This window comes from Pelodiscus sinensis, chromosome Z (assembly GCF_052426305.1).
Source record: "Pelodiscus sinensis isolate ZL-2025 chromosome Z, ASM5242630v1, whole genome shotgun sequence".
NCBI classification, from domain to species: domain Eukaryota; kingdom Metazoa; phylum Chordata; order Testudines; family Trionychidae; genus Pelodiscus; species Pelodiscus sinensis.
The window spans coordinates 35,525,310-35,547,979 of NC_143085.1; the positions used below are offsets into that span (position 1 = coordinate 35,525,310).

A 22,670-nucleotide genomic window follows, 5' to 3' on the forward strand; every position below is an offset into this window, starting at 1 on the left:
GCAGGACAGTCAAAGTTTAAAAATAGCAAATTACAAATCAGTGGAATTAAATCTAGATCATGTTGAACAGCAAATTGCCCCATCTGCTGGTAAAACGCAAAGACTCCACATCCAAAATAGCCTTGTAGGTAATTCTAGTAGCTAAATTACCTAACTGCATACTTAGGACTCCAGATGTTTGTAGAGTGAAGGCCCATGTTATCAAACAGATGCTCCATGAGAAATTTAACAGATGGGGTGATGAGACATTCTATACCCAGGGCACTAGAGGAGAAGTTCTTGTCCGAGATGACAAAAAAAAATTCAAGACTGATGTTTGATTTTTAGCATTTATTTGAAGCCCCACTCTTCCTTGTCCTAAGATAAGGGTTAGTTGTGCCACAAACCACTATTAAGGCAACTTCTGTCTCGAAGCAAAAAAGTTTTAAAGAGATACATGTACAAGTTACAAGTGATTTAATTTGGAGTAACTGTCCCTGAAGAAAGTTAAGAAATCATTCCCATACAGGAGAAAACTCCAAATTCTACAAGATTTCAATGCCACTCAGGAAAGTCACTGACAGTTTATTTTCTTGCAAATTTCTGGCATTACTTTGGAAGCTTCTCAGTCACTCTTGTGATCAAGCTGGTTAACCACATTATACTGTGCCCTTTTCAGAGCACAGAATCCAAAATATTCCCTAATATCTTTGTAAGAGACACACTTATCTAAAACTGAGGCAGAGCCAGAAAACAGGAGCAGCTAACCAGAGTGGTCAGTTACATCTCATTTCCTCCAGACTTGTTTTAAAGAAATCTGTTAAAATTTTACTTATTGCTTTCCAGTTGGTAAACTGGTGTTTGTAGTTCCACAAAGATCTGAGATACAATCATGATTTTATTGCTTTGTTTCTATAGACCACTATTTAAAAATGGGCTATTCCCTGAATATCCAGGCTAGGAATCAAAGTCACGTGATGAGAGGGAGCAGCCCCCGTGCTTGTAGTGATTTATGCAGTGATTTAGGTTTCCCACTGTAGGATTAAGGTAGTGTGTACTTTATACTTGGAGGTAGGAGTCCTTTGCGAGCGCTACGCTTTGTAGTTCAGTTCCGCATTCGTTTTTGCGTACATTTCATAAACTGCATCCAGCACAGGAGTGGCTTTTGCTAGGAACTGGTGGATCTTCTCCATAGTCTCCTCCTCATTCACGTTCTTCCCCTTCTCAAGAGCCTTCAGTAAATCCGACTTGTATGGAAGAGCATAGACTGATCCCTAGGAAAGGGAGAAAGAATGAGTGAAACAGAGGGAGACAAGACACCTGGCTCGCTTCAGAGTTGACACTGGCTTTTATACCAACAGCTGGTAAAACAAGCTCCTCTCTCTCAGGCTGCTTGCACCCTAGAAGCTATGTGGGTTAAGCACCAGGCCCACAAGTAGGTATAGAACTTAGTTTTCTTCCAAGTTGTCTGATCTACCAAGGAAATCTCAAATACAGAAGATTAAATCAGCACCACTGTCCCCTGCTGAGACACCACCTTCTGAGCTCACCATTGCTCATTCTGCCTACCAGCCATCACACCTTTGTAGCAGAAAAATTCCTATTTTTTATTTTTAGTGTGGATGTAAGCATTTAAGTTCCAATGCACCAAGCTAATATTCTTAACTATTTTGAAGTAGAAATAGATTTAGAATTGTTATAGAAAGGATTTAGAACTACTGTAGAAATGATCTGGATTTTATGGCTACTTTGTTTTAAAATAGATGTATTATAACACAGTAGAAGAATGCAATGACTTGCTTTTTGTTAAAAAATTTTTTGCTTGTAACCTTTGTTCTTGTTTTTGTTCTGTGCTAGAATAAGGAATGTGGGAGAGATATGGAGGAAGGCCACCAATGAACCAGTGATACTGAACGGACTAGAAGGCATAACAACCGAGGGCAGACTGGTGTTCCAGGACACTGACAAAAAGGGTGAGCATTTATCAGTTGGGATTCAAACCAGCTCAGCATGGCAGAACAAAGAAAATAAAGATCAAGAATAACCAGGATAACAGTCATCTGTCAGAAAAACAGCATGATGTAAAACTCCCTGATCCTGATAGAGAAGGACCGTTATAAAGAGAGGACAGCTTTCCCATAAGAGCAGGGTTCATCCTTTTGTCAGACTGGAACCTCCGTCTGGGCTGAAGGGAACCTGGTTCCTCCCTCGCACTTAACTTATTTGGCCACCAAGCTAATGTGAACAACAGACTGGCAACTATATCATCACTGACAGGAAAGAGACAGAAACAGAGATAGAGTGTCTGTGTCTCTATGTAAGCATATATCAACTGCTTTGCCATTGTATTCTCAATAAATGCAGCGTATTGCCTTTTCCCCCTATAAAGATCCCATGTGCGTTTTATGAGCATGACATCTTTAGTGGAGAATTGTGAAAGAGGGACGCATGTACTGTTGCCTTGTTGAGAGTCAATGAAGAGTAGTTCTGAGTACTAAAGGATTATACTGCAGTTTTTGGTACTGAAGTGACTGATCATTAAGGTGTGCACACCCCCAGTTTTAGAAGCTTGGGTAAGAGAGGAGAATTAGATTTCTCGCTCCCTCTTCACTTTTTAGGAAAACAAGGACTTGTCTTAATGGCACACACACCATCAGTGGTAGTAGGGACAAATAAGGAGAGGGGTTTAGGATTCCACTCTCCAGCCCAGTTGCTGGGGAATAATTTAAAGATATCATTCCCTCAGTCGCAGTAGGGTTGAGCCCAAAAGGTAGAAGCTTAGAGTCTCCATTCACCCTCATATAGGACTCTAAGGATACAAGACAAAGAAGAATAAGGAGGGTAAGAATTGCTATTAAGTCCCAATAGGAGATTGGGTTATTAGAAAGTGTCAAGTGAAAGCCAAATGCTAAAAAGGCTCCTGGAGAGGAAAATGAGTAATGAGCATTTTTGTAAATGAGAGACATTTTACAAAAATTTGGATACAGGCCTTGAACAGATCGATCACTAGCTAATGTGCACACAACTTCAGATTTGGAAGATAAACTGGCCAAATATTTGTTGGTATATAAGCCATCAATGCTAATGAAAAGTCTGGCTCTTAGGGAAAACTTGTAATGAGATGTTGGCGGGGAGCAATAGCTCAGTGGTTTGAGCATTGGCCTGCTAAACCCAGGGTTGTGAGTTCAATCCTTGTGGAGGCCATTTAGGAATTTGGGGCAAAAATTCATCAGGGGTGATAGTTGGTACTGCTATGTAGGCAGGGGACTGGACTCAATGACCTTTCAAGGTCCCTTCCAGTTCTAGGAGATAGGGGAACTCCATTAATTAATTTATTTATGTTTCTCAGACTGGCTAGATGCAAAAATGAAAACAGTAAACAGCACCAGGACCTGCAAGTCTCTGCTGTAGAAGTGAAGAGATGGAAATGCATGTCTACCAGTATCCAGATTCAATTAGATTCCCTTAAGGACAGGTACAGAAAGTTAACACATCTCAAATTCTGCAAGAACTCATTAAAGAAAGAGAAAATAGAAAGAGAGAAGGGGATGGTCAAGAAGTTAACTTTAGAGCCAGGGAGAGCCCCCATTGACCATAACCATTGCAAATCACTCATTACGTTTTAAATATTTAAGCAGGGATTTGCAAACAGATTGCTGCAGTGATTTTGGGGAGGGTATGACTGAAGATTCTGAATGGTCAGACCCTTGGGACCTCATTTTAAATTGGGGAGGAGATATTGTGGTAGAATCTCTGCCCACCATGATGATCAAAACACTGTAGCGGCAGTAAAGTGCACAACAGTTTCAAGTCATTCAGATATCGGGAATGAGATAGTAAATACGATGCCTGCCTTTGACCTCCAAGCCATGGCAAAGTGGCTGGGAACCCTAAAACGAGAAATTTTTCTAGATGAGGCACTAGCACAATTTTGCTTGGGGGAAAAGGAAAATTTAAGCACAACAGAACTCCACTGCCTAATGAGTGTCTGTACCACAGCAGAAATTCAGGGGATTATAGAAAGGTGTGTTGTCATGGATCAGACCAATATACTGGATTTAATTATAATGTTTGGAGCGCTAATGGGTAGATGTAACTTCATGGCCCAAGCTGAGATAGCTACATAGAAAAATGATGAAGACCCCCATGAATTATTAAACCCGATGGGGTCTAATGCAGTTAATGGCTGGCTTAGTTACACCCGGTAATATCACAGAGCTGGACCTAGTACCATTCTGTGCAGACTCTTAAAGAGAGTGTGCTGCATCCTTACTCCCACATTATGCTGGGAAACTAGCAGTGTGGCAACCCAATCAGCCAGCTATGTTACGGGTACTGAGAAACCTAGTCCAGCAAATAACTACATAGAAGTGGCAGTAAAGGTATAACTGGATCCCAGGGTGGGTCTTCAAGACGCAGATCTCAGGGAAAGGGAAACCATGGTGGAAAGCTTGTATACAGACCCCCCAAAATGTAAAACCAAGACCTCAGACCCAAAGAGGAAGGAGAAGGAATCTCAGAAAGAGGGACTCAGTCGATAGCCTGGAAAGAGTTAATGCAGCACAAAGTAGCAAATAAAAGTGGGATGGAGAACCCCTGCAAGATTTACTGGCAGAAGCCTTAAGGCTCCAGACACTGAGGGAACAAACAGCAAGTGTTGTAACCTCAACTGCTCCTCTTCCCCCTCCTCCTCCTCCTGAATTAACAGATCCCCTCCCATTCCGGGGACACAAGGAACGGGGCGGGGGGGGGGGGCTCTCTGGTTATTGAACCTCTTTCACATATAGGAGCTCCATGTGGGAGGCTCATCAGTAAAATGACCTAGGACTCTAGAGGTTGACCATGTATTTGTATCCAGCAGGGTAGAGGTGCTCCTACACTGGCTGCAACTGACACAGTAGCAGCAGTTTTACTAATCAGGAACCAACCCAAAGCCGGTACCAAAAATAAGCAAGTCACATTACAATCTTTCCAAGGGAAGCCCAGCCTAGGATGGGAAGGGGCAGAAAACCGTTACTCCGTACAACAATTTAAAACCTACAGAGACTGAATTCAAACTCCTGATAGGACAGGTGACGCCATTTTAGGAGCAGACTGACTGATATACCACAAGGCACTTTATGGAAATTAGATACAACTCCTCCCCATAAGGAAAAATTGGACAACAGATCCTATAACAAAAGTAGGGATGTAAGCGACTAGTCCGGGGTGGCCAATCCGTTCCAGACGAAGAGCCACAATAGCAGTGGAGACAGTGTGAAGAGCCGGGGCAAAGCTGTTGAGCAAAAAAACAAAACAAAACAAAACAAAAACCGCTACAAAGATTTGGGAAAAGTTGAGGGGGAAAAAAAACACCACATGCTGAGGGAAAATAGGTGCTGGTACACCGTCCCATGGCTACTTCCTTTTTTTTTTTTTTTTGCCGAGTGGGGGGGAAGAGTAACTTTCCCCCGGGGTTTTCATGGCCCTGCCTTTTTGTTTGTTTGTTTTCGGCTCAACAACTTTGCCCCGGCTCTTCACACTGTCTCCACTGCTATTGTGGCTCTCAAAAGAAACACTGGGAAGGGGTGAGAGGTGCAAGCTCTGGGAGGGAATCTGGGTGCAGGAGGTGATGGAGAAGGGGTTGCTGGCTCAGGGAGCGGGGTGCCAGGCTGGAGAGGGTTGGGGTCAGGTGGAGGGTTGGGGTGTGAGTAAGCTGCAGGTTTGTGGCTATGAGGGTGCAGCAGTTTGGGCTAGGGTGCATGAGGGGCTCAGGGCAGGGAGGCTGGGAGTATGAGGGGCTCAAGACACAGATTTGCAGTGTGTGGATGGTGCAGAAATGTTGTGGCAGAAGACTGGGGATGGGGGAGCAGGAGTTTGGGGATGGGAGGGGCTGAGGACAGGGGGTTCCAGGGTATGATGGGCTCATGTTTGGAGTTGGGGACGGGGTTCAGGAGTGTTATGATGCTGTGGCCAGATGGCCAGCTTATTAGCCAGGCTTCATTTTCAAATAAAATATGTCAAACGCAAAATGTTTCAGCATTGTCTTTATTTATGAGAGGGGCAGGGAATCTGTTTTGAGTCGGGGTCACTGACCCACAGAAAAGTCAGTCGGGGCCACACAAGTGAGATGCAAAAAAACCAACCCCCCCAATATCCCCAAGCCTCACTAATATGGCCCTAACTGTGCTGGTAAGGGCAGCGGACAGGGCGCTGGGGCAGGGTACTTGCGGGGGGGAGGGTCTTGCCAGCGGGAGGGGACAGAGCCAGCTGGGGCCAGTACCTGGGGATCCTGGGTCTCAGGAAGCGCACAGGCTGCTCTTCCCCTCCCCTTGACAGCTGGTGCTCTTCCTGAAATGCCCGGTCTGTCGCTCTGCCAGGGACTTCCTTTTCCCCCAACTGCCTGCTTGCCTGTGCAGGGTGTATATGTGTAGGAGTACCAGGACTGCATGCCAGCTCCAACTTCTCAGGAAGTGCCTACTCTTCCTTTGCTCCCCATGACAGCTGCGTGCTTTCTGAGAAGTTGGAGCTGGCATGCAGTCCTGGGATTCCTACTCCCTGCCACCTGCCCCTCTGCGCAGGCAGGCAGCAGGGGGAAAAAGGTCCCCGGTGGTGCGACAGACCCGGTATTTCAGGAAGTGTGCCAGCCGTTTAGGGGAGGGGAAGAGCAGCCTACTCTAACCCAGTCCCCATCTCCTTCCCCAGAGACAGGCACGTCGCCTGTTCTACCCCAAAGCCAGGCACACATTCCCCCCAACCCAATCCCCCTCCCCCAACTCTAACCTAATTCTCGAGTCCCAGAGCCACTGCTGCTACAGCTGCGCATCTCCCTCCAGGTGCTGGGGCACGTGCGCTGAGCAGCCAGCTTTGACCATGAGCTGGTCGGGATGCTGTGCACAACCTAGTCCCCCTTCCCTTCCTCAGAGCCAGACACCTCCCCTCCCTGCTGTAACCCAATCTCCCTCCCCCCCAACCTTATGCTCGGGTCTCGGAGTCAGAGCACTGCGCCAGCAGCTCTTACTACATTTAAAATGCAGAGCTGCAAGGCAGATGGCTCCAGAGCTGGTACATGCCAGAACTGCTCAGTCCCGGCCTGAATCAACTCCTGGAGCTACCCCTGCTGCGGTTCTGCAGAGGCGCTCGACTAATCGTATAGTTGATACAATTTGATTAGCCAGATAATCACATTTTTAATATCCTTAAACAAAAGGGGAACCAATAGTTGCAAATATTATGGCCCAACAAGCCACAGAATGGTGCTTAAAATTCCCCATTGTCTGGACCCAAAAGAAAACTGATTGCGGAAAGATAAAAGCTTGTGTTAAAATTGTGGGAGAATTGGTTCCCTCACAGAAACAGTATCCTTATCCAAAGGAAGCAGAATCTCAATTGATGGAAATTATCCATGCTTTAAAACAACAAGGAGTTATTTGGAAGACAAATTCTCCCTTTAACTCTACTGTATGGCCTGTAAGGAAGGCAGATGGGCGGTCCAGGCAACTGACTATTGATTACCGCAGGATTAATAAAAGCACAGTCACTGTGACCCTAGTAGCGGCAGATACGACAAGTAGCACAGAAGGTACAAGCCACTTCCAAATTATTCTCTTATTGATTTAGCAAACTGCTTCTTTGCCACACCATAGCATCCCTAACCCCTGTTGCCTTGGCAGACAGGCACTCACTGCGAAGAGCTTCTGCAGCATCCAGCCATGGTATTTCTTCAGGGCTATTTCATATGCTTTCAGGGCGTTAACTCGGATGAGGTTCGGGTTTTCATCGTCCCTCTCCCCGTCTGAAATGCTCTGCAGAAGAACTTGAATGAACTTCAGGCCTCTGAGTGAAGTAGAGCACAGAAGAACCATGTGAGAGGTTCATGCCGACAGCTCCCAACCAGGCATTTCACTGTCCAGCTACCACCTTTTGGCCACAGAATGACAAACAGCATCTGACTTCATCCACTTTACCTTGCTATGAAAGGGGAGTGCCATATCCTTCCCTTGGGACAGCTCATGTGTTAGTTACCCAAGGGAAGGCAAACCAGGTTCACTGAGTGTTTAGCCATTACAGATTACTTCCTCCCTTCCATTGCTGTGATCCAGCATCTCAAAGACAAAGAGCATTTGCCAGCTTGGCAACTCCTTGCAAGCGTCACCCATGTTACCAGTCTCAAAACATCTCTCCGAGGGAGGTTAACGGGCTGTAGCTGCAGCAGGCCTCACCACGGGCTGACCTCCCCTAAGATTCTGGATTTCTTGCGCCAGGGTTTTCATGTGGCCCTCTCCAGCATTTACTATTCCAGCCATACATGCATCAGGAGCCCGCACAGTCTAGGCCAAATCCAGCCTTCAGCCCCATGGCTCTGCTCACAGCTCTAGCCTCATGGTGGGGGAAGGAGGCTGCATTGAGATTCGGGACTCTGGGGGTCAGCCCCACAACTCTGATACTGACTTCAGCTCTGCTGGGGAGCCCAGAGCTTTAGCCCCACAGCAAATGCTGAGACTCTGGGCTCCCTGCAGCTCTGCTCCCAGTTTCAGCCAGCTGTGCCCCAGCTCTAGACCCACTGTGGCTTGGGGCACCAGGTGCAGGGCACCTCAGGGCCTGGAGGTCTGGACTTCAGGCACCAGGTAGAGGGTGCATGGGATTTTGGCCCCACGGCTCCAGTTTCACTCTTGCAGGGAGGGTCAGCCCCACAGGGGCCTCGGGCTTCAAGCCTTTGAGACAACAAGGCCTGGGGCTTTAGACTTGCAGGGAACACTGGGACTCAGAGTTCCATGGGAAACCCTGGGCTTCAGCCACGGGACTCCACAGCCCCCTGGTTGGGAGCTACTATGCTAGAACATACTTTACAGATGGGAGACAACAGCACTGTTTTACCAGGTGACAGACATACTGGAGAAGAACCCAAATTAATAGTCAGGAGTTTTAACTAAGCCAGAACCAAGAGAAGCAACTCATTCTCTGCAGTGGAATCAGCATTTGGCATGTAAGTTTAGAGAGCAAGAGATATGCCCCCACAAGTATACAATAGCTGCAGAATCCACATTTCACCTTTTCAGCCACATGAGCGCTAGTGTTGCACCAGTTTTCGGCCAGGCTGCTCCATACATTTCCTTCTCCGCTTCCAAAATGTTCTTTAGCGTTTTGAACTTGGTAGGATTGGATTCATAAACTGCTCGGATTTTCTGAAATTGAGCAAAGGAGAGAACTCGGAGCTTTGCTTGAAAGCGGTCTACAATCTGAGAAACGAGCATTGCAATCGAAATGCACAGCACTGTGAGAATGGCCCTCCCATGACAGGCAGCTTAGCAATGCATATCAACATTGCAGGAGGAGAGAAAATGATTTATCCTAATTCTCGGGGTTTAACATCCATAGATGCATCACAGTCGTGTAAGAGAGGAATTCAGTGGCACACTAGCCAAAAGGCATCTTTGCCAGACACCCAAGTTCACAGAATCGCAGGCTCCTTCAAGAAGAAACTTTGATCCTGGTATCCATTGCTGGGGGCACTGGGTGGGGAGGGGTAATTTCAAGAAGCAGCAACTCACTGAGTAAAGGCCAGATCTAAATCTGTGTAAAGGAATAGTAGACATGAACAGCAAGTGTCAATTCTGAACCTAAACATATGGATGAGGGAGGGAAGGAAGGAGAGAAGAGGCAGGAAGCAACAAGCATCCCTGGATTGAATGCTCCTGAAGCTGTATTAAGAAATCCAGTGTCCCCTCTTTGCTATCACCAATTTACAGCTTTCCATTTTGACAACAGCTCCAAATGGGAGAAAATCACCACATCCAAGTCTCCCTGGCATAGCATATTGTAGCCTTTAGTGGTGGAGTTGCATAGCATAGCACAAGTACCACCAAAACACAGGCCTTGAAGAATCCGAGCTCTCGCAGACACCCCTTCCTACCTTGATATTTCCAGCTAGATCTGCTTTGACTGGAGAATACACGATTGGTGTCCCAAGGCAATCTAGGAAAAAAAAAGGGGGGGGAGGAGGGCTTGTGTCAGAGAATCCAACAGAAAGAGCCAATTTGTGTCACAGATGCCTGAATCAGGGCTTCCAACTAGGTCCCTCTGAAACAAACAAAAGACAAACAGACCCAGAACATTTCACAGGTACAAAAAAGCAAAAACACAAAAAACTCCCCCCAAAAAACTCCACCGCCCACACACACCAGGCTGAACAAAGCATGAGATCTAGAAATAGCCCAGCTAGGAACAGAGTGTCTAGTGGGTAAATAAGCACACAAGCTTGGGGCAAAAACTGAGAGCTGCCCTACTGCTATCTTTATAGCATTTTGAGGACAAGTCAATTCACCTGTAAAGCCTACAAGTTGGTACCATGAAATTACTGGCATGGGAAGTCAGACAGAGGCTCCCCAGGGGTAGCGTGAGATGGCAGCAGCTTCTGTCCACAGGGGGTCCGGGTTCCCCATGGACAGAGACAGCACCAGCATCCCACGGAGCAGCCTCCCCCACCACTGTCCAATAGAGGCAGCAGCCTAGGGAGGGGGGAGAAGAGCAAGCAGCTCACATGAACAGATGTGTGGGGAGCTGGCGGCTCTCAGTGCCTGTGGGGTCTGGCCCCATGTGTGACCACAAGCATTTGGGAACCATTTTCCCCACCACTTTATTCCTTTACCCAACTCCAAGGGTGCTGATGTTCCTGTGCTGTGACTGATGGGGCTCAAGCAGTCTTAGTAAAGCCAGTGCATCTCATTAAAAAAAGAGACAGCAAGTCATTTGTAGTGGCTGGCCATCAAGGCAGCCATTATACTGCTTTCTACTCTGCTTTGGTGGGGTTCTTTTGTAATGCAATTCTGCCACAATGGCAGACCTTGTCAGGAGCATGACCACTGAGGCAGCTCCTGGAACAGAACAATAGCTATTGTCCAATGCGGACATTTAACTAGCAACGGATTCCACCGGTGCAATGAGATGGGCATGATCCAAGAACTGTGAAAGGCAGCGGAACCAGCACTCTGGGTTTGCCACTGAAGAGCATCAATTCAGGAAATTCAACTGGGGCAATACATGCAACATGGCCAAGCTCAGGGACTGGGGCATCCCCGTTATGGTGTAACCCCAATGGGCCTTGGACACTACACTCCCCACTGGGATTTCTTTGCATGGGGTGCATTCCATGACAGCCCTAGTTCTCCCCCATGGATGGAAATGCCTAAAAGGCTAAGGAAATTCCATTGGCCAACAGCCCGGGACCGCTCCAGACAAGTTATTTCCACTGGCCCCCCAAATCCATAGCACACTGCAGGGAGAGGTGTCTGACCTAGGACATACTTTACTGAAGCCCCCAGAAGCCCCAGTGTATCACCTAGACCCCAATAAGGAAAGGTTGTGAATATAGCTTTGGTCATGCCACATTCAAGCTGACTCCCAAAAGGAGATGACAGCTGGGGCAAGGTACAAGATTGGCTGCAGGGAGACAGGTCAGGAGCAGAGCACCTGAGCCTTCAGCATCAGGAGGATGGCCGAGACTACGTAAGTGAGCTCACCCATAGGATGCAGAGCACAGGTGGGGAACTTAAAGCCCAGGGATCAGATGTGGCCCCCAGCTTGCCTGGATTCAGCCCCTGAGGTTAGGGGCTCCTCCCCCACAGCATTAGGCAGCCCTTGCTTGGTGCTCCTCCAGCCCTTGCTGTCCCACTGTGGGGCTAGTCACACAAAATCTACTAGCCTGCCCCCCCCCCCCCCCAAGCTCTGGTGTGTGAGGGGAATGTGGGGAGTGTTTTCCTCCTCCTCAGTTGGGGACCATGTCAGTGAAGGTTTTTCCCCCTCCTTCTCACTTGAGTGAGGGCCCCCCAACCCAAAAAGAATTCTCTACTCCCTGGCGCAGAGGGAGCAGATGGAGAGTGGAGGAGGACCCAGACAGAGAGGAGAACCAGGAAGAAGTCAGGAAAGCTGAGGGGGAATGGGATATCAGAAGGAATCTGGGCATGGCAGGACAAAAGCAGCAGTGCTGGCCACAGGGTGGGGATGGGCTGAGAAGGAATGTTGGCTTCCATGCCTCTGAATACCAGAGACAGTGGATTAGATGGGCAAAGCACTGTTTGCTAAACTCCTCCTTTGACGCCCACAGCCCATTCTGCCTTTGGGAAAGGGCCCAGGGCTGCCCAGAATGGAGTCACCTTCCCCTAGGTAAGATAAGATCCAATCAACCAAAGACGCAGCCACCAGGTGGAAGAGGGTGAATCACTTTCCACCATCCAAACAATGCTGTTTCTTTCTTCCCCCATTACACTTAAACATTATCACACACATACACAGCCCCCCCAGTCCCTTTAAACGTGTCTCATGATGCATTAACCCACAGCTATCTAGCTTTATCTATGCTTTAACTGCTTGATTATATTAAATGAATCAATTATTTACATGACTATTTACAACTGGTTTATACAATTTTTATACTAAATGCAGAGATACTGAAGGGACACGCTTATTAGAATGAGAAAGATCAGAAGCAAAATTGAGAGGAAGGGCAAGGAGCAGGGCATGCATTTCGCAGGCTCATTCTAGGTAAGCATCAAGTATCAGACTTTTGGGTTACAGTACACAATCCTTTCCACGGTGGCCAAGATTATGTTGTCAATGCTCCAATCTTCAACTGCTAATTGCGGTTTGCAGTTCCATTTCTGAAACATTAATCTGACTATTATTAGTGCTCTACTGAGCCATGGGTTTTCAGATTTATTCAGCTTCCAATGAACATCCATTACATTTAAAAGTGACACAGGTTGCTTGTCACAGCTTTACTGGATAGCAAAACTTAACTCAGCAATGAAGTTCTGCCCTTTTCAGGTGGGTGCAGGAGCCACCAGCTACTACTTACTCCTAATAAGATCTAAAAGGCCCCTATTCTTAACACAAACTGTCCTGTCACCACAGCTGCTCTGCCTTTCATACTCCTGTTTTACCAGTTTTAGCTTAGTTACTCCCTTTCCTTCTGATTTGCGACTCCCCAGAATGCAACATATTGGCTCTTGCTGGCTGCCCCACCCTACCAGCCTGGAAAAGCTGGTGATAAAGCTGCAGGTGAAAGGACTAATCAGTCCTCTGTCCTGCTGGCTTAGCAGACACCCGACATGCTTGCAATTTAGCAGAGCATCCACTGTCGAAATATCCCAATGCCATTCATGTGGCCTGATTTAAAAAAAAAAAAAAATCAGGCTGTTTAGGGCTTGTCTACACACAAGTTATTCCAGGACAGTTATCACACTTTAAATCCATACCCTACTTTGATCCGAATTAACTTTCAAGTGTAAACAAGCAAATTAATTACACAGCAGATGTAGCAATGGTTAGTAAGGTGAACATTATAGAAATATGTGAAGGAGGCAGCTGCTAATGGCTTCACTTGTGCCTCTGTTGTGTGTTTATAAAGCAGGTTACTTTGGATACAGCTCCCTAAGGTCACAGCATAATAAAAGCAGGATTTCTCAACAGATGTTTTGAGTCAAGCCTGTATTGCCAGGTTTACCTGGCCACCCTATGCTGTGCTGGAGGGTTGCTGGGTTGAGACAGGCTGTTTCTCCTACATCACAAAGCTGATGTCTCAAGGAAAGACACCCTGAGAAACAGATTTCAGGCTGAGATCTCAACCATCAAGCGGCCCTTCCCACAACAGCAATTTAACAAAGCTTTCCCCCAGCCTAATTTGGGGCAGGGTAATAAGAACTCAACCAACCTCTAGCCTTACACAGGGACAGAAGCTACTAAGTATTACAAAGATTATTGCACAGATGACGGAGCTTCCAGTGACCTGGGAAAGAGGGGGACTGGACAAGGACAGCAGTTTTGAGGTTAAGCACTGGACTGGAGTCCAGTCTGACCCATCCCTGACACCACCCATGATTTTCCAGATGACTCTGGATAAATCATTTTAACTCCCTTTTTAATTTGGTTGGGCAGGCCTGGGCAGATCTTACAGTCACTGGTTTGTTTCAAGAGAATTTGAACCGCATGTGTCAGCGGTTTTTCAACTCAGTAGTTTAGCCGGTTGGATAGGGTCTTTGCCAATTAAATTTCTAATGCAGGAGTTGTCTAGTGATGCAATCCAGTCAGTCATTGAATTACAATATGGTTGAGTCAGGCAGACCAGGTGTGGGATGATCCCTTTGTAAGAAGCTTTGGTTCTCATACACGAGCATCCCTCCCCAAAGATGACAATAATGATGGGCATGCGAGCTAAAGACCTAGCTGAGCATTTTAGGAAATTTCAGCACATCATATTTCAGACAGGCTGCTGGGATGCAGCTGGAGGACGGGTAAAAAGCGACATTTTTGTTCAACTGATCTGCTGCTCCCCATGTGAAGTCAGAGTCAACAGTTTTATTCCAAGTTACTGTTTTTTACCCTACATCGCTAGAGGTAGGAAACAGTGCTAGACTTTACAACAGAACTGTTAACGTGGCTCCAGATATCTGACCAAACCCTGTCTTCACCTCCCCCCCATCACGGGGAACATTTGTGGGATCGGACTGCCAGAAGCAAAACAGCTTTTCCCTGGTACTCTGAGAAATCTGATAGTTGTGGGAACATGCATGAAAACTCTGTTGCCCTTTTTACACTGCTGCTTCACGATAGAGTTGCCTTTTACACTGACTGTTCTACACCAGTGCTTCTCAATCAATGGTACGAGTACCCTTAGGGGGACTCGAGAGAAGTCCCGGCTATGATGACATTGTTTAAACAAATGTGTTCCAATAGTAGAAAAAAAACTGCGTGTGCCTGAAAACTGTAGGTACTGGGGGTACTTTTTTTTTTTTTTAAAGGTGTACTTTATAAAAAAAATGTTGAGAAACACTGTTCTAGATGCTCCCTGCACCAAGGTGGAGTAAGTTTTGTACAGTCAGATTTCAGGGCAACCTATGTAAAACAGATCCTCCTTCCCCCCAAGGCTTCTTACGCTTGGCAAGATTTCTTACCCATCTCTGGGCACTGGGCTCAGCAGAGTTGGGTGCTCAGAGAGGGTTTTGTTTGGTGCTTTGGACAGATGATATCAGTAACTCTCCAGCAGTATTGTAAAGGTGACACATCCTACTGTGCTCCCACTGCCTCCATGGGCCTTCAGGAAGCTCAGACACAAGGAGTCAGACAGCAGCATCTTTCTGAAGCAGCCCCTGGTGTTTTTCCAACTAGGCATGTGAATGGGTAACAGGTTAACTGGTCACCTAGTACCCTCAACGGCTGATGCTTACTGGTAATGGTTAACCCATACCTGGGAGCAGCCTCCTGCTCAGACCTCAGGGGCCCAGCTGACACCCACCACCACCACAGGCAGCGGCTGATACAGCCAGGCTGGAGCAGCAAATGTCTGGGGGGGGGGGGAAGCGTTCTCGAACCAGCCCCCAATTTTAATTGATTAGCCAGTTTACCAATGAAACAGGATTTTACATCCCTACTTCCGACAGTTAGCTAACCTATTGGCACCCAACCAGCAGGAGGAGCTCAGCATTTTACAATGCAGCAAGACAGGACAGGTGAGGCCTGCAGTGGAATACAGCACGAGTAGACTCAACGCAGAACTGGGAGCCAGCAAATCCCAGGCACGAACGCTGGCTCCAGTACCCACTTGATGGGTCACCCTCCATTACAGATTTTAAAAAAGCCACCTGTAAGAAAGAGATGAGGGCCTCAAACATAAGCCCACATATTACAGGCCAGGTCTGAGGCCTAGGCAGCAGTGGTCAAGACTCTGCTAATACAAAGCAGAGAGAAGCTGTCATCGAGAGAGAGGCCCTGCTCACAGAAGTTGGCAAGAACAGGGCTGATATTACAGAAACACTCAGACTTCAAAGGTGCTAGGCACAGGCTGTAAGTATGTTCCGGAGGGATGGTAACAGAACACCTCATGAAGAAACATCTTGGAGCTAACACATTCCCCACAGATAATAGGTAGCATGATAGACAGTGATCAAACTCCCATGTACAAGGTAATTGGTTGTACCAGGTAGCATCAGAGCATGGCAATTTGATCCGTCAGGAGTGATGTGTAACTTGTCTGGACCCGTGTACAAAAGTGTACCCCAAGGAAGAGGTCTGTGTGTGACTTAGGGGACAGTGGCCGAGCCCCTGACTCTGACTGAGTTGAGTCCATTGTCATGGGCACACATTCTTAGCTGACCTGTCGACATCTGATCCGGAGAAACTATTACCATGCTTCATTTACAATAAACCTGGCTTGGTGCCGTCAATCCAGCTGGGGGGGCTCTTAAGAGTTTTCTGTGTTGCTACTTGTGCGAGCCAATACGACACACTGAGAAGCCAAGCATGCAGCCGAATGGTTATCATTGATGGAGCAGGAGACTTGTCAGGACACCATGCCAGTGATGCCACACTACCATACTTCCATTCACCAAAGTAGCTAGGTTCCTCTTCATCTGTGGCTCAATTCCACATCCCAGCTGATCTGTCAAATTAAGACAATACCTACAAGAACACTGCTAGGATACTTAAATCTTTCTGCAGTGTTGTGGGGAGGTAAGGCTCTTATTTATCTGCTCTTACCATAGCGTCTGAGTCGTTAAAGGAAAAAAAGTCATTCTACCCCTCCTATCCATTAATGTCATTCACCTCCCTGCCTGTCACCACTTACCTCAGTCATGCTTATGCTGCCAAATCAGGTAAGAGTAAATATTGGGTTGAACGGATGGTTTCACGTTACAGAGTGCAACAAAGCTTAGAGATGTTCTCTCTTGATCAGAATAGCAATAGCAACAAGGAGTAACCTCTGCAGCTTACGTAAGCAGTCGCAAGATGGGCAACTCACAGAGATCTACTGTTTTGAGTGTGGGCTTGGGATCTTAGTTCTTGCTATAGATTCTCTTCACTGACAAAGATTGGCACCCTTGTAAAGACAGTCACTGTTATCATAAGGCTGAAGTTCTTTTTATATACACCACACACAAAACGACAGAATGGCAAATGCCTACTTATTCATGTACTCATCAAAGCAATGAAAAAAGCAAACTATCAATATAATCTGCCTATCAACAAGGCTCTTTATCTGAGAATGGGGCTATTTCTGAACATACCTAATTCTTTTGGCTGTCAAACACTTGCATGAAAAATGTCCTTAGATTAAGGGACTGGACAAATGCACAGAGTCGGGGAAGCATATCCTTGCGACAGCCACAGAATCTAATCTCTCATTTTAGCCCTCACAATGGTAAAGATAACTACAAATTTGAACAGAAGGGAACTGGTGCAGTCCTGCAGCTTCAAGGCCTTCACCAAGTTACAGCAGAGTGAAGACTGAACTATGCCTTGTCCGTTTTATTGCTGCTAGTCAGAATGTTCTGGGCAGCAGTGAAATTAAGAAAATCAAGTCAGCTTCCTCCCTACTGCTCGAAAGAGTTGTTAACGTACAGGAAAGGTGTATGTAGGTTGATTGTCACTCCCCAACAAAGGTATGCCCTCAAAGTGCTCCCAGCCCTCACTGTGCTGCCATCGTCATTGGGCCAGGATAGCAGGCAGGGGAATGGGATCCAAGCAGCAACAGCACAAGATAAGCAACTGGAGCCAGTATGCAGATAGCCAGCAGCCTGAGAAATAGGAGATGGCTGGGGCTGCACGAGGGGAAAGGGTTGGGAGAGCAAAAGAGGGCAGAGGGGAGCCAAGACGCAGGCTTGTAGGCAGGGGGAGGGGGAGAGCTGGGCACTGGAAGGTGAGAAAAGGGGAAGCAGGGAAAGACAATGCAGTTGGTGGGTCACCTTAGTAAGAATTTTGGCAACTCTTGTACTAGAGGCAGGACTGTAGACATCCACTGGGAATATACTCAAAACCCAAATTTGGGAGATTTGCAGTGGAGAGGGATTTGTAACCCTGCCTAAGCCAGGAAGCTTCGGGAGGGTCAACATGGCCCTTGGTATCCCAACAGCCTCCTCTATGCAAACCGCCTGGCAAGGTAGGGGCATAGAAACTGGCTTCTGACCTGGGCATTGTCCCAGTCAACGTCTCTGGCTTTCAGGCACAGGGTACAATTGCAACACATCATAGGTGCCTAGGTGGGAAGGAGGAAAAGCTTTGGAAGAAGTACAGCAGGGAGAAATATTGGGGGCTTAAGAATTCAGTTCCAGGAAAGAGGCATGGGGCACAGAGAGGTGAAAGAAGAGACCCCAATATCTAATCTAGGATAGCACAGGTAAACTGCTAATCTCTAGGAGGGTAAAAGAGCAAATCTTTGGACAGCAGATGTACCTAGGGCTGAAGCTTAACTGCCAACACTGTTTTAAGGCTCTACTGATCAAAAGCAGCATCTCACACAGAAGTTAGAACTTGCAGCACCCAATCCTTAGAAGATTTCTTAAGCAGGCCATCACCACAGTGATAAAGCTTAGGCAGGAGGACAGTTTGTGCCAGGTCTTTGTCTCCTTCCCTGCCACCACAAACAAACATTCAATTGCTTCTTGTTTCAGCTGCACTCGTCCTGAGGGTGTGAAGAATGGGGTTTTACTTTCAACATCCCAGCTTAGTTGACCATGCAGCCTGCTTAGACCAGTGCTTGCTTACCAGCCAACCTTCAGACCTGTCCTCTCCTCATTAGGGCTGAAACACAGATTTCAGCACGGAAAAGGAAACAACACTGAGCAAGACTGATCCAATAAGTCGCCTGCTAACAACTGCATTCCCTTCGCCACCCAGAGCCGTAACAAGGGTGAGGCAAGTGGGGCACTCACCCCAGGCGCAATATATTTAGGGGCACAAAAATAAAAGTTAGAAAGTTAAAATATGATTTCATTTATATCTTTACTATCATCTATTTGCAATCTGAATATAGGTGCAACGAATAAAATACATACAAAAAATTAAGAATTTTATCTTTTGTTTGGGTGAGGGGGAGCGCAGTTCAGTAGCTTGCCCCAGGCGCAGAAAGCCTTAGTTTCGACTCTGTTGCCACCATCCCCATGTCTCACTTGCAACAGAACGTATTTCTTGGGAACAGAACAATATTTCAGGTAGATTTTAATACTAGAAGGGACCATTATGATCCTCTAGTCTGACCTCCTATGTAATACAGGCCAAAGAATATTACCCATCAATCCTTGTGGCCTATATTTGTCGATGAGCAAGCAAATATATTCTCCCATCAACATACTAGATGCCAGGTATGCATCTTGTTTCCTTGGACAGGAGTTACAGCCAATTCTTTGAGGACCAGACAATGTTCTCCCATCTAACTCCATTAGAAGGGAACCATGAACCTCAGCTGAGGCAGAATAACTGAGGCAGTTTTCCCATGCACCAGCCAGATATTCAACACCAGGGTGGCCTGTTCTTGTGTTGGTCTGTCTACATTTACAACAATTATTTTATTAGTAGTTGAGTTGGAGGGGTAAGGAAAGAAGCAGGAATCTCATAACCCGAAATCCCCTTTTCCTTGAGAAGTACATTGAAATTATGGGAGGAGGCTGCTGTTTCACTGATGCCCTTTCCTGAGGCCAGGCAAGCACTCACTTGTCCAGAAAAATGTATCTGAAAGATCCCCTGGACATGTCATCTGTGTACCAAGTTTCCCTACAAATCCCTCATGGACCCAACTCACCGCATAGCCTTAAATGCAGTCTTCAACCTCCCTTACTTTATTCCAATACAACTAATTCAGCAGAATTTTAAGGGTCAGAGTTCTATTTAACAGTCTCCTTTGCTACCTCTTGCTCTACTAAGACCTGGGAGAAGCACTAGAAAGATTCCCCAGCAAAATTAGAATTTAGACAGTGTCATAACTTTAAATCTGCTTACACTTTAAGAGCATTGTAAAAAAACCATAAGCCAAATCTGCCATGCTTTTTTTTTTAACCAAATCACCCCCCCCCCCCCCCAAACACACACTTTTAGATAGATATTGTGCTGTGTTTGGGAGAGAAAAAACAAACGCTGGCAGACCTATCAATGTAAGGCTCCTAGTATGATTTGTATACTAACAGACCACGTAATCTCCACACACTTGGACTACGGACTATGTCTATGTGCTTTTGGCTGATAAAGCATGGTTACAATGCCCCAGATACAGTTACAGAGCTGTGTAAATTGATATAGAACCTCTTTAAGAGACTCCTCGTGTTAGGGAACCTCTTTCTGATTTGTAGGGTGATCCTGCTGAAAAGTCTGCTCCCAAGGGTTTTGCTATATACTGCGTCAGACAAGCAGAGAAGATAATCTTAAGGATGTATCAAGCTTTCCTATATTCCACAGTCAGCCTCTTCCATCCAGTCAGTAACAAATACACAGCAGAGCCATTCCATTTACAGGTGCAAAGACTGATTCTAGCTTGGGACTGGCAAATTCTGTTTTCAAGGTGTTGACATTGTGACATTTTGCTCACACACTTGTAGCTCTTTCCTGTCCAGCAGAATAAGCAATACTGGTGTGAGCAGCTTTATACCAGCGCAACTGCATGCACATTTGGCACTGTACAGCTCTGCCTGGAGTACAGTCATCTAAGGGCTCATCTATGTACACCAGGCCTGTATGCAGGAATTTCTGTAGGGAGGTGCTTTTTTTGTAAATGTGGACTGCAAGAGTGCGAATGTACCTGCTACGGTCCTCCAAATAAGTGGGGGAAATCAGGCTTCGCCAAGCCTGGCCAGCCGGAGCATACTTACATGGGGGACCATAGGAGGGTGCTTTCACACCCTTCACACACCCCCAGCACTGGGACCTAAATAGGATCTGTACTGCTTTAATTACACCATTTTCCCTCAGACAACTTCCCTTCCCACATTTAAAAGACACCCCATGAATCACTGGAGTCAAGGCACTGGTGAAGTGTTAGAAATACCTTAACTCAAATTATCTAGCCAGCTGATATCCCTCCCACCCACACACAGACTCTCCAACAGATTCCCATCGGCATGGCTAACCCTCACATCTCTCTGGACACAGCTGTGGAGGATCTGGTACAAGGTCTCCTGACTTTCTCAGCTCCAGTGTGACTGACTCTCTGTCTAACTGAGTGCATCCAGAGACAGCATCCTGACACTTCCTGAAACAGAAAACCGAGCACAGGTCAGTGGACTGGCTACTGGAGAGCCCCAGCCAGCAAGCCAACAGGTTACTGCAGAGCCGCGGCCGGCGAGCCAACTGCAGGGCAATGCAAAGGGAAGAGCTGGCAAACCTGCTGTGGTGAGAAAAAGCTCAGACCTGAGATGCGCTCAAGGTGGTACCCAGCTGTCAGCTCCCCACACAGGTCTGACTTGTGTCCAAAGTAGCCCAGCGCCTATGCAGGGCCTCTGGGTCCATCCTGGCCTGGGTGGAGCAGGGTTGCCAACCCACAGAAGTTTCGTTTATGGACAAAAGGGGAAAATGTATGGACAAATTTTTTTACACACATAATTTGAATACTATATTAAGACGACATAAATGGCCAAAAGTGAAAAGTAATCGTTGTCATTCATACATCACAAGAACAACATGCTATTTAATTCACTTTCATTTAGTCAGTCACGGTGCTGGAAGTTTTCCATTTTGTGATCATACATCCGAACACTGACAACTAAACAACTAAAAACACCCAGTTTCTGCTGCTCTGCGGTAAAACAGCGGAAGCAGCACAGAAGAAAGTGAGTGGCTATAGAATAACTGCGGGTTTTTGAAATGTTATTGCACTTTTTACGAAACATACGGGCACCTAAATTTTTTTACGGACATATCCAATTTCAGCTAATTTTTTTACAGACTGTCTGTAAATTTACTGCGGGTTGGCAACCCTGGGACGGGGCCACCTCCCCACTGGCGCGGGACACGGCTCTGACCGGGGGGCTAGGCGCAGGGGAGCTCACCCAGGGCTGAACGAGACCTCGCACCCTCCCTCCCCAGCCGCGGTGGGGCCAAGGCAGGCGCCCCCCCCCCCGCGCCGCCCCCCGGCCCCGCACCGAAGAAGGGCGGCAGGTGCGCCACGGCGTCCAGGAAGGGGCCGGTCTCGATCTCCCGGTCGGCCGGCACCACGCGGAACTCGTGCTCCAGCAGCAGCGCCATGGCGGGGGCGGGAGCCGGCCGCACCGCAGCCGCCGCCAGGCTCGCACTGAGCGCGCGGGGGAAAGGGGGAAGCGCAGCACCCGGCCACGAGCCTCTCAGGGCGGGGCCCCATCGCCAGCCTGGCCGGCCCGCCCAATCAGCGGGCAGCTTCTGCCCCAGCCCGCCCAATCCCCGGCCGGGACCGCCCATTCCGGAAGGGAGCCTGGAGAGAAGACTCGCGCGGCCAGCCACGCCTCCTGCGGCTGTGCGGAGAGCGGGGAGCCGCACCAGCGCCCCCTGGAGGCCTGCCCAGGGGTTGGGCCTGTAGCGTGATGCCAGGGGATGAGGGCATCTTATTTACCCCTCCCTGGCATGCAGTCACTCGCTGCATAGGTCACTAGGCAGCAGGTGTAGAACCAAGGAAGGGTTTCTGTACCAACATACAGTCAACGTGTGGAACTCCTTGCCAGAGGATATTGGGGGGGCTAACCAACTGCCACCCTGGTTTCCGGTTTCCTCAGTCTCCTGAGGCAACTCTTCCAGTCTCCTGGGGCTATCTGGGCTTTAGCCTCGCGGAGGCACTGCTGCCAGCCCTTCTGAGGCTAGGAAGGCTGGGGTCAACATCTGCCCATGCTCTATGCCAGGAAGGGGTGCCTACCTGTGATGGATGGGAGGAGTGCTGCTCTTTTCTCAACATCCCAGCATTCTGTAACTAAAGTGTTCAACCCATGTAG

At 47.5% G+C, this 22,670-nt stretch overlaps 1 protein-coding gene across 1 annotated transcript; it reads right to left on the bottom strand.

Moving 5' to 3' along the window:
* Window positions 1–315: 315 nt before the first annotated feature.
* Window positions 316–22,043, bottom strand: GLTP (glycolipid transfer protein). Its single transcript, XM_075898857.2, has 5 exons — window positions 21,855–22,043; window positions 9,872–9,933; window positions 9,010–9,143; window positions 7,644–7,794; window positions 316–1,253 (listed from the first exon to the last, which is right to left on the bottom strand). The coding sequence occupies exons 1-5, from the start codon at window positions 21,955–21,957 to the stop codon at window positions 1,071–1,073; spliced, it is 633 nt and encodes a 210-aa protein (XP_075754972.1). The 5' UTR covers window positions 21,958–22,043; the 3' UTR covers window positions 316–1,070.
* Window positions 22,044–22,670: the final 627 nt, after the last annotated feature.

Bases quoted from the DNA above. Each gene is read 5' to 3' on its own strand.
- GLTP (XM_075898857.2), bottom strand. From the start codon at position 21,957: ATGGCGCTGCTGCTGGAGCACGAGTTCCGCGTGGTGCCGGCCGACCGG. The intron at 9,934-21,854 runs GTGCGGGGCCGG...TTTTTTTCCTAG, and splicing joins GCACCTGCCGCCCTTCTTCG to ATTGCCTTGGGACACCAATC. The intron at 7,795-9,009 runs GTGAAATGTGGA...TACTTCACTCAG, and splicing joins GCGCTCATGTGGCTGAAAAG to AGGCCTGAAGTTCATTCAAG.